The sequence below is a fragment of the Phyllobates terribilis genome, unplaced genomic scaffold, assembly GCF_046119375.1.
Source record: "Phyllobates terribilis strain yellow unplaced genomic scaffold, ASM4611937v1 Scaffold_1__5_contigs__length_1240528914, whole genome shotgun sequence".
Lineage (NCBI taxonomy): Eukaryota > Metazoa > Chordata > Amphibia > Anura > Dendrobatidae > Phyllobates > Phyllobates terribilis.
In genome coordinates, this window is record NW_027362761.1 from 831,778,239 (window position 1) to 831,793,627 (window position 15,389).

A 15,389-nucleotide genomic window follows, 5' to 3' on the forward strand; every position below is an offset into this window, starting at 1 on the left:
GGGCTGCAGAAACTTTTTTTTTTAATAAATTGCAGCATATGATGCTACTGTGGGAGTGGGGTGAATGTAAGGGTAAGAGGGGGAGCTGAATTGGGGTAGTGGGGGTGGCACTAGGGGCCTTGTGTTCTGAGATTAAGTGCAATCCCATGTCATAGTTGCTGTTTGGGGAGGATGGAGATGGGGAGTAGGGGACTTATTATATTTACAGCTTAGGTCTTATAATAAGCCCAGCCTGATAGTAGATTAAGTCCCTATACAGTAACCATGGCATGAGCTGTACAGTATTTAAAGGGGTTGTCCGGTCTAAATGTACAAGTCTGCAGTTACACTATGTGGCTGCAGACTTGTGAATCCTCATATTGCACACACTGTGAGGATTCACTATTGCCTGGATAGGCAAATATGCAATTTACATGCTCCTGGTCACATTACAACTACGCGGCCTCATTCAATACAAATGTATTAAGTGAAACCAGAAACAGCTTAGTCGGAATGTGGTCAGGTGTATGCAAATCACATACTTGCGGTCACATGACAACCCGTTCCCCGCACCAATGAGTCCTGACAGTGTGCTGTGTGCGCGCAATGTTAGAATTCACAAATCTGCGGTCACATAGTCGCTGCACACTTGTAGCTTAAGGCTGCGTGCCCACGATGCGTTTTTCATGTGTTTCCGCTGCGGAATTTCCGCAGAGGAAACGCATCAAAAACGCTTGGTAATCCGCACCACATGGTCCTCAATGGCATTCCGCAATGTCAATGCACATGCTGCGGATTATTCCGCAGCGTTTCTGCGGCGCTCAAAAATCTGCAGCATGTTCATTAATTTTGCGGAAGCGCAGAGGAATTGACGCTATTGACTTGCATTGAGACGCAAATAATCCGTGTCTGTACATTTGTACACGCGGATTATATGCGTTTCAATGTGCGGATGGTACCCAGTTCTGGAGGAGAGAAGACTCTCATCCAGACCTGGGTACCATTGTACCTGTGAAAAAAAGAATAAAATAATAAATAAAGTTTATATTTACCTTCTTGCGGGCCAGCCAGCAGCGCTTATCTTCCAAGACCTGAGATGACGTCGCGGTCATGTGACCGCAGGCTGTCTCGCAATATGCCGGCAACCCGAAAGGAGCGCGACAACACACGCGGCGGGGGATCGGTAAGTATAGCTTTATTTTTTACGGTCACACTATATAAATCCATGCTGTTTGCATGGATTTATATAGTGTGACCTAGTTGTCACAAGCACTTTCCAAGTGATGGTATCGCTTGGAAAGTGCTTGTAGTCCGCATGCATAAACGCATGCATAAGCGCATGTGAAAACGCATGTGAATATGCGTGTATTCTGCAGGAAAAACGCATGCACAATCTGCATGCGTTTTTTCTGGCAAGGGAGATGCGGAAATGCTGCAGAAATTTTCTGCTTCATTTCTGCATCGTGGGCACATAGCCTAAGACTAGGCAATCCCTTTAATAATTTCATAATAAGCAGCTTATTATTTGTATAAAGTTAACTTATTAAAGGGGCTGTCCGGGCTTGGGATAAAAGACTGCAGTCACTCTATGTTACTGCAGACTGGCAAATCATGACAGGGTACAGTGCGCCTGCTGTCATGAGCCCCCAATATCAACAGTGTGATAGGGCAGTCATGTGACCATGTATGCTATTTGCATGTGTCGATTAGATACTTTTGGCTTCTCTCAATAGAAGAGAATTGAGACAAGCCGAAAGAGTGTAGTCGACACATGCAAAGAGCAAACATGTGGTCACATGACGGTCTGACATATAAACAGTGCTGCGGACTCATGGGCCATTATTACTGTACATGAGGGTACTCAGGGGACATTATTAAATGTTAAGTGGGCACTTAAGAAGCATTATTGTTATAGGGGAACTCGGTATTGTGACCATCAAAGATGCACATGGGGCATTATTATTTTCTAGTTGCAAAATGTGGGCACTGTTTTTTAGGGCATGTGCACAGGCCAGTAATATTTTATAGGGGTAGTTTTACCATCTAGAGAGCCCCTTTACTTTGTAAGGGGCACAATGGTAGCATTATTATGTGGGGGCACAATGGTGGGCATTATTATGTGAGGTACTAAGAGGATCAGTAATAGGGACACATATGGCAGCAGCGGCTCAGTATTGGGGTATCAGCGGGATGAGGAGATTGTGCAGGCTGGGAATAGATGGGGACTTTGCCTGAAATGTGAGAAGTCAGATGTGTCTTTGTTGTAATCTCTGTAGATAAGTCCTGGCTGGAGAAGTCGTCATGTTGGCCAGGGCCAGATGGGAAACATGGGAAAAGTGAATAACTCCACTAGAAAGAACATCGTCTGTAAGGCACCATCTATAACTATACTGTAATCTCTTATATGTTCTGCAGGACTGGTATCTACCACTATATAATCACTATATGGCAGTAATATCAGTGTTGGTCTTTTGTATAGAGATTTCTTTTAGCAACAGCGCTGTCTTCTGCTGAAGTTCTCCTACATCCACTATTAGGGTGCGCCATCATAGTTGAAATCAGGGTTACATTGTTAGGGGCCCACTCAGAAGTTTTGGCCCCCCCTAAACCAAACCCATAGCTACGCCTCTGGTTAGCCTTTCTACAATTCTGCCCAGTTGGGTAAAAGCTTCTGCTGATATAGTAAAACAAGTACCCATACAAGCACTGAATGGAGGAAGAAATATCTTTACTAAATGTCTGAGCAGATTTGGATGGAGGCAATGCTGACATTTCCTCGCTATGTAGGAGGCGAAGAGAAACACAGTTAAATGTGTGTTATTGCCTTGTTAATCCTTGGCACATTTAATCTTCTCATGTGATGCTTTCTCAATAACAAGTGAGATGAATAGACTATTGTGGCATACACTGTCAAATTTTTTACCATATGTCTGTTCAATGACAAATGGTGCATGCAGGAAATAGCTTAACATGGCATAAAAAGATACATGAAGTCATGGTCTCATTGCTATATGTGGAATAAAAAGATTCAGGTGGATCTGTCATCAGACTATTGTGCCCTATGCAAGGGTAGCATAATATGGGAACATGTCCAGTCTCCTATCAGCCAGAGCATCACAAATAATATTGTGCTATTGGCTAATAGACGTGATCAGGGAATACATCTGTTAATGAGTCTGGGGTATTAATTAGGGGGAAGTTTTCTTCAATCTGCTCAAAGAGACGGACAATATGCACATACACAGCAGCCAACCGGTAAGAAAGACAAGGACTGGCAGGGGTGAACTGTGTCTGGTGTATTATTGATTTCTTGTATTAGCCAAAGCTAAAAAATAATTTTTGGACCACAAAAGGCAAAAACTGCGCTACTCTACTTAAAAGGGGTGTGGAGTTAAAACAAGTTATCACCTACCAGATGGATAGGTGATAACTTGTTTTAACTCCACACCCCTTTTAAATAGGGTAGCACAGTTTATGCCCGTAGTGGTCAAAAAATTATTTGGAAAATAGTCAAAAGCAGCGCTCAGTAGCACCATAGAGAAAGAAGGGAAGGCAGGTCAAGTGTGCGCACTGCTTTCCATTTTAATGGGAATAAATGCTCTGCATTAGCAATGATTGAGGATACTAAGCATGTCTGAAACACTTCAGCCTGTCGGCACCTTTTGACCTAGTTTATGTGGAATTTAATTGCTCTTTTTTGAGAAACAACATTTTGCTCACACTCAATCCTTTTCACAAGCTTTTCCCCTGCACTGCATTGCACTATATATGCTTTGCCCTCTATTTTCTGACTCTTACTTCGAAGGCTCCTTTAAAGAAAGAAAACCTGTCAGCAAGTATTAACTCCCAAAACCACTTAAATGACTATGTATTGCTTAAAAAATAAGACAATCAATACATATATTTGGCCTACGAGTTGCTTCAGTGAGGAATCGTATTTTGCTGGTATATGCAAATTTAGATGGAAGTGCACTGGTACATGACTACTTCCAACAACTTGGTTCTCCAGCTCTATTTTATGTCTAGCTCTGCCCACCTCTGCTTGACTGACAAATGATTTCCTTCATAGACATGAGCAAAGTTACAGAGATATGTCAGTCTAGCAGAGGAAGGAAGTGCTAGAAGGCAAATAAGATCGGGGAAGTGAAGCAGTGGAAATGTCAGCCTCATCTGCATATATTTGCAAAATGGGGTATCTAGCTGATGGAGCAATGGTTTAACCATTTAAAGGAATCAATTGTCTTATCTTGTCAACAGTTACATGGCTATATAAATGACATGTTCCCTTTAACGGTCAAATTGGATCCCATAGTAGCTGCTGTGTATCTAGCTACGCCCAACATGCTGACTTTTTTCTATTCTGTTGCAGCTGTGAGATGGTGAAACAGTCCTAATTCCCCATGACCAGAGATACAGTGGCATGTAAAAGTTTGGGCACCCCAGGTTAAAATTACTTTTATTGTGAACAGTCAAGCAAATTGGAGATGAAATGATCTCTAAAAGGGCTAAAGGTAAAGATGACACATTTCCTTTGTATTTTAGGAACAGAAATATATTTCCATCTTTTACATTTTAAAAATGACAAAAAGTTAAATGGGCTGATGCAAAAAATTGTGTACCCTGCATGGTTAGTACCTAGTAGCACCCCCTTTTGCAAGTATTGCAGCTTGTAAATGCTTTCTGTAGCCAGACAAGAGTCTCTCAATTCTCGTTTGATTGATTTTCATCAATACTTCCTTGGAAAGTTGTTCCAGTTTGTGAGATTCCTGGGTCATCTTGCATGCGCTGCTATTTTGAGGTTCAGCCACATATTTTTAATGATGTTCAGATCATGGGACTGTGAGGGCCATTGTAAAACCTTCAGCTTGCACCTTTTGAGGTAGTCTACTGTGGATTTTGACAGCTTCACTTTTTTAACAGATGGTGTTATGTTTGCATCAAGAATTTGTTGAAATTTCATTGAATTCATTCTTCCCTCTACCCATGAAACGTTCCCCATGCCATTGGCTACAACACAACCCCAAAGCATGATTGATCCACCCAAATGCTTAATGGTTGGCGAGATGTTCTATTCCTTAAATTCTGTGCTCTTTTTTTATCCATACATGCCTTTGATATATTTTAACCTCATCGCTCCACAGGACTTGTTTCCAAAATGCATCAGGCTTGTTTAGATGTTCTTTTGCAAACTTCTGATGCTGAACTTTATGGTGAGGATGCGGGAGAGGTTTTTTTTCTGATAACTCTTCCATGAAGACTATATTTGTGCAGGTGTCTCTGAACAGTAGAACAATGCACCACAACTCCAGAGTCTGTTATATCTTTCTGAAGTCTTTTGCAGTCAAGCTGTGGCTCTGATTTGCCTCTCTAGCAATCCTACAAGCAGCTCTCACTGAAATTTTGCTTGGTCTTCAAAACCTTATCTTGACCTCCACTGTTCCTGTTAACAGCCATTTCTTAATTACATTTCGAACTGAGGAAAGGCAACTTGAAAACGCTTTGCTTCTTATGGCCTTCTCTTGCTTTATGGGCCTCAACTATTTTCTTTTTCAGAGTGCTAGGCAGCTGCTTAGAAAAACCCATGGTTACTGTTTTTTGGCACAAGGTTAGAAGAGGCTGGGTTTTTATAAAGCTAGGAAATTTGCATCACCTGGCCTTTCCTAATGATGCTAATAAACAAGTCATAACCCTAACAGGATAATTAAGGTCTTAAACCTTTGTCAAAGTTATCGTCGCACACAAGTCTCCAAGGGTGCCCAAACTTTTGCATCGGCCCATTTTCCATTTTGTAATTTTTAAAATATTTTATTGCCTAAACTATAAAGTTAACGTGCCATCTTTAACTTTAGCCCTTTTAGGGATCATTTCATCTTCAACTTGCTTAACTGTTCACAATAACAATAATTTTGACCAGGGGTGCCAAAACATTTACATGCCACTGTATATAAGTTTAATCACCTGCTTGCAGTCAGTAAGGACATGATACTGCTTTATGTAACATCCCTGGTGGCGTGCTTGCATAGTGCACCACCTCTCACTATGCAAGACCGCAATCTTACCTGTCAGTCCAGCCTGCAAACCTTGCTCCAGTTCATGCTGTGTGCATGTCTCTTGACTGACTGCTTAGGGCGGCGGCCCGGTTACTTCCTGATTCTTATAGCTGCTGTGGGCGCACCCCTAATGCGTCTCCAGCCTATTGCTGTGAGTCACTGGATATCTAAACCCCCTCCACCCAGAAAGACGTGCCTGAGCAACACTAACCTTCAGTGTGCTTCTTGCCTCTGAGTTGCCAGGTCACACAGAATTTTCTGCAATATTAGGCATCACGTGCAAAGTCATATTAAAGCTGCATGTAACCTCTGACATGTATGAAGCTTTAATATAGTGCCTACATGCCAAGGGGCCCAACTATACCTCCATAAGCCTCTGATTTCATACTAAGTCATCCAAAGCTCTTTTTTGTTGCATGGTCGATTGGATGCAGTTATATAGAGCTCATTCCTTAGAAGGATTTTATTTCTTACTTATTGTTTATATAGCAGCAACATATTTCATAGTGTTGTACAGAGGTTTTCATCATACACATCAAACATTGTCCCCCGGTGCGACTTGATCTTGTTTCGAAGGAAACCAATTAACCTATCTGTCTTTCGTTTTTAAGAGTGTGGAAGGAAAGTAAAGACACTAATGCAAACTCAGAGAGAAAATAAGCTTCATGCAAGTGTTGCCCACTTTATGTGAGTCTGTACCACCCCTCATGCTGTCCTACGTGACTTAGCTATCACTGTCAAATTCGGTCTTAGAAAACTCACAAACAAGAAATACTTTGTGCTGAGAAAATGAAAGGTTTCGGCCAATAGTGAAGAAGCTTATTCAGCAACAACATCCAATGGAGCTGTCGATTCTGGTAATAATAAGAAAAAAGCCAATATAGTTAAATAAGGGAAAAACTGAGGCTATTGGTCCAACATCTGATTCATTACTATTGCCCTTCCTATATACTCATAAACATTTAAAACGTATGCTTTTTTATCTAAGGTGGAAAGCTATTAATATTTAATGAATCCACATGCAAAATGTTCCATGCCTGAACATAATTCCTAATTACTGGTGGAGTTATGTTTCCTTTCTGCAGAGTTATGATCTTTTTTGTGCAAATGTAATGTCATCCTATTATCTCCTTACTTCATATTGCATAGAATGTAAGCCCGTGAGGGTTCTATCATTCTCACGTTAGTTTCATGTTTATTGTACTTGCTTGGATCTCATGTATATAATACTTTCATGTGTACAAACCCCTGGACTTATGGTTCTTTAAACATAATCTGTCAGCAGGTCTTTGATATCCCATATTAGAGCAGCATGATGTTGGGGCCGAGTCTCTGATTCCAGTGATGTATCACTTAATGGACAACCTGCTGTAGTTTTGATAAAACCACAGTTTTATAGGCTGCAGATCTACCAGTTTTCTGAATGCTGAGCTCTGCATAATGCCACCCATACACTGATTGGAAACTTTCTGTGTACTCTGTGCATAGGCATCAAGCTATCAATGGTGGGGGCGGGCTTATGCAGAGCTCAGCAGGAGATTATCAGAACTATAGCAAGCAGCCCAGTAAGGCGACACATCGCCGGAATTAGGGTCTCTGTTTCTACATTATTCTGCTCTCAGATTTGGTGACAAAAACTTGATGACAGATTTCCTTAATAATATATATTAAAAAAATAGTTCTAAATACAGTAAAATTTCTCCAAATAAACAGCCCATATGTTTAGTCCCACTACACATTACCCATGCTGGCTACCTTCCATCCTTGAGAAGACCACTCTCTTAGGAGACCACTTTTCAATGCAATTTTGGATGGTTGTCTCAATCATTTCACTGTACACTGTCAATTATTAGGACTAAATAGATACTGATGCAGTTTTCTAAAATTGATTGTGAGCTTTTAATTAATATAATTATCTTTAGATCTTTCATCTATTTACGCAAAGAACTTTTCCATCCACATGGATGCCCTTTTCAATGAATTCAGCTCTTTTTCTGCTTTTAGAAGAAATGGATGGATGCATAACAAGATACAGGTTCAAGCAGGTTCAGGTTTAGTCATCTACCGTACATTAGTGAATTGTATCTAAATCTGAAGAAAGGTTGAAAGAACAGATGGTATCTTCCAGCTACAATTGTAAACCATAGATTAAAATACTACTTAAGAACACATCTATTAAATTGCCATTTCGTTGGCCTGTACCTAATCTAGTACAAATGGTTCATTTATCCAGCATAATGTTTCAATGTTGCAGATACCCGGCAGCTAATTTTCCCGAGTCCTTTATAATTGTAATACACAGCACACACCGGGTGAACATGATAACAGCAGGTCAACATCAGCTGCTATTGCTAAAGGCTTGGCTGCTGAAGGTCATTACATCAGCTTTGGGATGAAACGACTGTATTTGTCAGGGCTGACTCATATCCAGCATTCAGACTGATGGATTCAAAAAACAGATTCAAGAACGCAATCTTCAATTAATTAAGAGTCGAAACTTATCTAATAAAAAGCATTCCCTCTAACACATTGCAATGCTGTGCATCTGTTAACTTCCAATCCCACCACAACTGCCATTAGTATCACCCTGTGATATTTTTCAAGGCCAAATGGCAGGCTCCTGTTGTCTCTGCTGTAAATGATGGGGTCACTGATGCTTCTGTGCCGTTCATCTGCTCACTCCAGTAACATGAAGCTGAATGGCTTACGATCGCTGTGCCAGCTATTCCAGCTTGCCATGTCTCTCAACAGACACTTCATCTGAATCATAAGTAACAATGCCAGCTCAATGTGCTTTTATTATTTCAAGCATGGAAGTTGCAGCCTTGAAGTTTTCTAAAACCTTTTTTCTGTTAGTCATCAGTACAATATAATATATATAATCGTCTTATCCCGTCTGTCTGTCTGTCCCTCTATCCAGGAAATCCCGCGTCGCTGATTGGTCCGGCCACGGCCAATCAGCGACGCGGGATTTCAGAAAAAGATGGGGGCCGTTAGCGGCTCATCTGCCGCACGGAGGACAGCGGCGATGCAACTGGGAGATGACCGGCGCTAGCCGGTCATCTCCTGGCTGCTCGCAGCAGAAGTACCCCAACCGGCGGCGCCGCTGACCTCCATGCGGCTACTGTCGGGAGATCAGTGGCTAGGGCCGCTGATCTCCCGAAGGCAAGTGTGAAGGGAGGACCGCGACCAAAAAGCGATATTGTTGCCAAATTTAAACACCGCTTTGCTGATTGCGCCCTGCCGACCGCATACATATTCTAGAATACCCGATGCGTTAGAATCGGGCCACTATCTAGTCTACTTATATACTTTTATATGATACCATGAGGGAATTAGTCATGTACATGCTGATAAATTTACAACAGACTCAATACAAAAGTACTTTGTGCAAGTTACCAACCATAGCCAGAAAATGTTCAACCCCAAAACTGAAAATACATGGCTCAGATTGGCAATGCTAATATATACAGTCTTCCAAACTCCAAAATCATCCCTGAAACAGGGGAATAAAAATGTGAATTGACCTGAGGAAAACTGAAGAAGAAGAGAGGAAGAGTTAGCATGTTGGTAGCAAATGTCTACGTGCCAACGACAGGATCTACGGGGATAAATTTACACTTGGACGAAGAATCTATTTTTCCATGCTACTGACGGATGGAATATTCATTGCGTAATGATAGTTTGAGAACTGTGGGATACAAAGAAATATAGGTGACCACAAATATGGTGTATGTTACTTGCATAGACTGTAGCCACCAACACAGGAAATCATGGACAGTTAGAGTGCAAGAAAAAAAAGAACATTTTTTTTCAGAACTCTCAGCAATGACATGGAAGTGTATTGTATCCTATTACAAGGTAACAGAAACGTGGTTAAGCTAGGCATTATAGGTATTAAAAGGGTTGGCCCAGCCTTAGCTGAAGACACTGGATCCCACTGGCAAAAGGAAAGGAAAGCAGGCAAAGCTTAACTATACAAGGTAAAAAAGATATACCGATTCATAAGATGTTAAAATGCCATTTTTTTTTGTATCCATACCGAGGGGTATGTTCAAGAGCTTTTGTGGTGCTTATGTAGAAGGTAATGTAGAAGGTCCATTGTCTCACATTGTATAGTTTTATTAGAACATGGTTCGCTATTAGGAGACTTGCCTATAATACAGCTCTTGATTTTTATATCTTATATTTGAAATACAATGTATTTTGAATAATGGGAAACAAGCAAACATTTAATTTTTTATCTGCAGAGATCTCTACATAGCCCTTAACTAGTGTTTTAAGGGGATGAGAGCTACAAACCACTGGCTACTTTGCACGGCTCATTTGCATCCCACCAGACGGCGTCCTCATCTTCAGTTTAAAATCTCTTTGCTGTCAAGAATTTATGTGTGTATTTAAAAGCAGGTTATTGTATAGCATTCAGTTTATTCAATAATATAGTCCTGTCTTTGTGGATTCCATTTATAAAATGCTGGGGTCATTAATAAAGATTAGAGGAAAGAAGAGTACTGCTTAGCATTCATTTTCATGTACAAAAATGCAGACCTACAGGACATTATAATTCTAAATATGTAATTGATCTTAGTTTTCCTGGTGCCCATATGATCAAACACATCCCAGCACAGTTGTCATTCATCTACACATCCAATTTGTGCTCTCATGGTGGCATTGACTGTGTAACTCTATTGTAAGAGTAGACATTTCACCACTAACGATGACCTTTTGGAAAAGACTTTTATATTAATCACATACATTATCACAATATATCACACATTTCACTTACATTCACCTGAGAATAAAAAAATCATTTTTTTTATATATCACATACCTTATTATTACCCATCTGATCCTTTTTCACTAGACCTGTGGCTGCAGCAATATTTCCAGCACCCTCTACCGTCTTTTGTGCAACCGCTGTCACTCCTGTAACTACTGCTCCACCCACATTAGAAACTTGTTCTTTGGTTTTTTCAGCCACTATTTGGAAATCATAAAATACATTACTTTATGTAATGGGAAACAGTAACACTATAATAGTCAAACCAAACGCAAAAACTGATAGCTTGGTCAGCACAGGAACAAGCCATTGACATATCCAACTACAGTCATTCTAAACATACTTTTACAAGACATTAATCTATCAATTTTAATTAAGTAACACATTTAGAGGGGTTGTCCACTACTCAGACATCCCCTCCTCAATCCGTATGTTTGCCCCTTGTAAAATAATAACACTTGTTCTCACCTCCGGTGCCGACACTGTGTCTCCTGGGACGTGTGTGGCCTGTAGCCAATCAGTGACCACTACTCTCCCCACCTTCGGACAAATTACATACAGTACAGACCAAAAGTTTGGACACACCTTCTCATTTAAAGATTTTTCTGTATTAATGTAAGTTCCTTGCTCTAGTGATATACTTACCATCCGCCATCTTCAGCTGCTGCTTCTGACTGACCAGAAGTCATAGGTAACAGTCACAATCTCTCAATGTAAGTCTACAAGAGCCTCGTTCTGGACTCATTCTGGCTCTCACAGACTTACATTCAGAAGTGACCACCGGTTCGCCCAGTAAACACTGTAGTAATCTGGTAGGTCACAATCTGTGTAAAATACATAAAATAACAAACTCAAGAAGTACTTACCCTCCCTGTGTCCAGCGCCGCTGCTCACCACTGCTCCAGTCCAGGTATTTTGAGTACAGTGCCGATGTCTCGCCAACAGTGCGTATCAACTCTCTAGTTAGTCACTGAGCTCAATGGCTCACACACTGAATTCAGCAGCGCATACTATGGACCACAGTGTGTTAGTGCTCTGGTCAGTGACTGGCTAGATCTGTGACGAATAATGTTGACAAAACATCCATGCTGTAGTCATTAGAGCAGCGGCCGGAACCAGTTTTGGGCTTGCTGAGTTTATTATTTTATGTATTTTGCACAGTTTGGGACCTATTTTTCTGCAAGTTGACAACCCCTTCAAATCTCTAACAGTATGAAAATTAATTTTTACAAAAGATGAGATAGAATGTGATATAATTATGTTGAAAGTATCATGAACCATAGGAAATTAGTACTAAAAACTTTTTCAATCTCTCTATAATGAGATCTCAAGAAGTGTTTTTAGGACTGGAGGTCAGTAGTTACCAAGGCAAACATTAGGTTTTGTAGATTTTATAGAATTAATTAGAGTATAAATGGATCCTATTCTCCTCACATATATTTGAGGCTTAGTCATGTGGAGAGGTGAGTTTGTAGAATTAAGGTCCTATCCAAAACGAGGTCACCTTGTTGGTGGATGGTTAATATAAGTTTGATCAAAACTGTAAAATTCATTTTTTACGTTTGTAGGAATAATGTATTCATTAATTGCAAAATGCTGTTTCATAGTATTTGTATGTATATGTAGAATATTTATATATATATATATTACATATGGTGTCATGGGTAATAAATGAAACATGATATTTTACATGAAAAAATAAAAATACCATACCTGTAGTTACTCCATGCACAACACCTTCTTTTGTTTTGGAGCCTGTAATCCATGAAGGAAACATATATTTTAATTATTTTGCTTGATAAAGTAGATCACATGAAATACAATAATTCCCTTGTCTTCATAAGTGGATTGTGTTTTTCACTGACCATTGCCAAAGGTAATGGAAATAGAGATCAGCAGTTGCTACTTATAGTGCAGTCCTGTAATCTGTGTGAAAATGATGTCTTTAGCATGCTCTCACCTCGCAGCTTGATGCCTGGGATTCTGTATTAGCTCCCAGTATCACACTTCACATCTCATTTCATGACTCATTTGTCATTCTCACTTTTTGTATGGAATCAGATTAACGAGCACAAATGTTGTCCATCTGTGGTGCTAGAATGGCGCTTTATCGCATCCCAGTTTTATGACATGTTTACCTTTCAAAAGAAGTCATCAATCTAAAACCTGAGTAGAGTGACACTATTGGCTAGAGGGGTCTGTTAAAGGTTGGTGAAGACACCTGGCAAAAAAATTCTATTAATCTTCTCTGCCAAGTATTATAATTGTTATCTTATTGGCTACGCTAAAAATCCTTTTCAACTCTCTTGTCTATTTAGAGCGTCTGGAAAGAGCTGGAAGGAATTACGTGGTGACTTTCTAGCTGGTGGATGTCCCCAGGCAACTGTCCATTTTGCACCCTAATTAATCTGATCCCGTCAACCACAGAAAATGATATCATATTGCTTCTTGAACTAGGAAAAGTGAATATGCCTTTTCAGATTTTGATTTTTTTTTAGCTCCATCCATGTTCAAGAACTTTCAGTCTACTAAAAGTGCTGTCGCCTTTCAGATAATAGTGGTCCAAACTGTGCTTTACTCTCCCTGGGTCCAGCGCTGAGTCTCCATCGCTGCTTCTGGTGTCTGTTATTAGATGCAGCGGTAACACCATGATAACAATGCAGCAGCCAATCACTGAGCTCAGTGCCTCTGAGTGGGGCATTGCATCTACACAGGTAGGGCCGCTAGCTCAGTCATTGGCTGCCGTGCTGTCGACATGCTGTCAGTGCTGCAGCCAAATTCAGATATTGGGAGCTTAGACTCAGCGCTGGACCAAAGGATATAGAGTAAAGGCTAGCGTTTTTTTTTTTGTCTTTGTCTTTTTTTTTTACTACAAACTGCAGTGGGGAGACTGGGGTTTTCTGAAAGAGGACAACCCCATAAATCATTGGAATTCTGGAGGTCAGGAAGCTTCGCAGTCATAGAGTGATAGTCATGGTATATCATAGCAATATGCCATAACTTACTATGTTGGGAAAACCTTTTTAGTGATATCAATAAAATTTGTGGTAGATTGAGGATCAGAAATCAAATAATCATTTTTTTCACTATACATTGATTAGCTCTATAGTTATTATTTGCGGCAATAATTTTGAAGACTAATTTTACTGTAGAACATGCATGGTAATGGTGAAATAATAGGCAGGGCTAATAACATTTGCCTACCAGTGTTAAAGTAAAGTATGCCATACAACTGTGTTTTTATGATTATAACCTTTCAATTTCTTGCTGGTTTGTAAAATACGATCTGACATGATATACTCTACATCTGACTTCATGTTTTATAGAATACAGGATCTACAAGCTTTGCCACTTCAGGGAATATACACAGAGAGGCTGTGTGATTGGTGTTCGACTGCACATTGCCTGAAGCAAGCATATCATTAGAATCAATAAAATGTGTAAGAAGCAGAAAATATCAAGCCTTGTGTGAATACAGTTGTGCTCAAAAGTTTACATACCCTGGCAGAATTTTTCCTTTCTTGGCCTTGTTTCAGAGAATATGAATGATAACAAAAAACTTTTTCTCCACTCATGGTTATTGGTTGGGTGAAGCCATTTATTGTTAAACTACTGTGTTTTCTCTTTTTAAATCTTAATGACAACAAAAAACATCCAAATGACCCTGATCAAAAGTTCACATACCCTGGTGATTTTGGCCTGATAACATGCACAGAATTTAACACAAATGGGTTTGAATGGCTAGTAAAGGTAACATCCTCACCTGTGACCTGTTTTCTTCTAATCAGTGTGTGTGCATAAAAGCTGAGTGAGTTTCTGGGATCCAGACAGACTCTTGCATCTTTCATCCAGCCACTGACATTTCTGGATTGTGAGTCATGGGGAAAGCAAAAGAATTGTCAACGCATCTACTGGAAAAGGTAGTTGAATTGTATAACACAGGAAAGGGATACAAAAAAATATCCAAGGAATTGATAATGCCAGTCAGCAGCGTTCAAACTGTGATTAACAAATGGAAAATCAGGGGCTCTGTAAAAACCAAACCACGGTCACGTAGACGAACAAAAATTTTGGCCACAACTGCCAGGAAAATTGTTCGGGATTCAAAGAAAAACCGACAAATTAGATCAGCTGCAATTCAGGACTCTCTGAAAACTAGTGGTGTGGCTGTTTCAAGATGCACAATAAAGGAGGCACTTGAAGAAAAATGGGCTGCATGGTCGAGTTGCCAGAAGAAAGCCATTACTGTGCAAATGCCACAAAGTATCTTGCCTACAATACACCAAACAGCACAGAGACAAGCCTCAAAACTTCTGGAACAAGGTAATTTGGAGTGATGAGACCAAAATTTAACTTTTTGGCCACAACCGTAAACGTTACATTTGGAGAGAGGTCAACAAGACCTATGATGAAAGGAACACCATTCCTACAGTAAAGCACAGAGGTGGATTGCTGATGTTTTGGGGATGTGTGAGCTACAAAGACACAGGAAACTTAGTAAAAGTTGAAGGAAAGATGAATGCAGCACATTATCAGCAAATTCTGGAGACAAATTTGCACTCATCAGCCCAGAAGCTGCT

The 15,389-nt window shown here is 40.2% G+C and overlaps 1 protein-coding gene across 1 annotated transcript in view; it reads right to left on the minus strand.

Moving 5' to 3' along the window:
- Positions 1-15,389, minus strand: part of SNCA (synuclein alpha) — a 175,299-nt gene that overhangs the window by 143,383 nt on the left and 16,527 nt on the right. The window contains exons 3-4 of the mRNA XM_073638105.1: positions 12,523-12,564; positions 10,861-11,009 (exon numbers count right to left, since the gene is read on the minus strand). Of these exons, the coding sequence (XP_073494206.1) occupies positions 10,861-11,009; positions 12,523-12,564 (191 nt within the window). The remainder of the gene's footprint in view (positions 1-10,860; positions 11,010-12,522; positions 12,565-15,389) is intronic.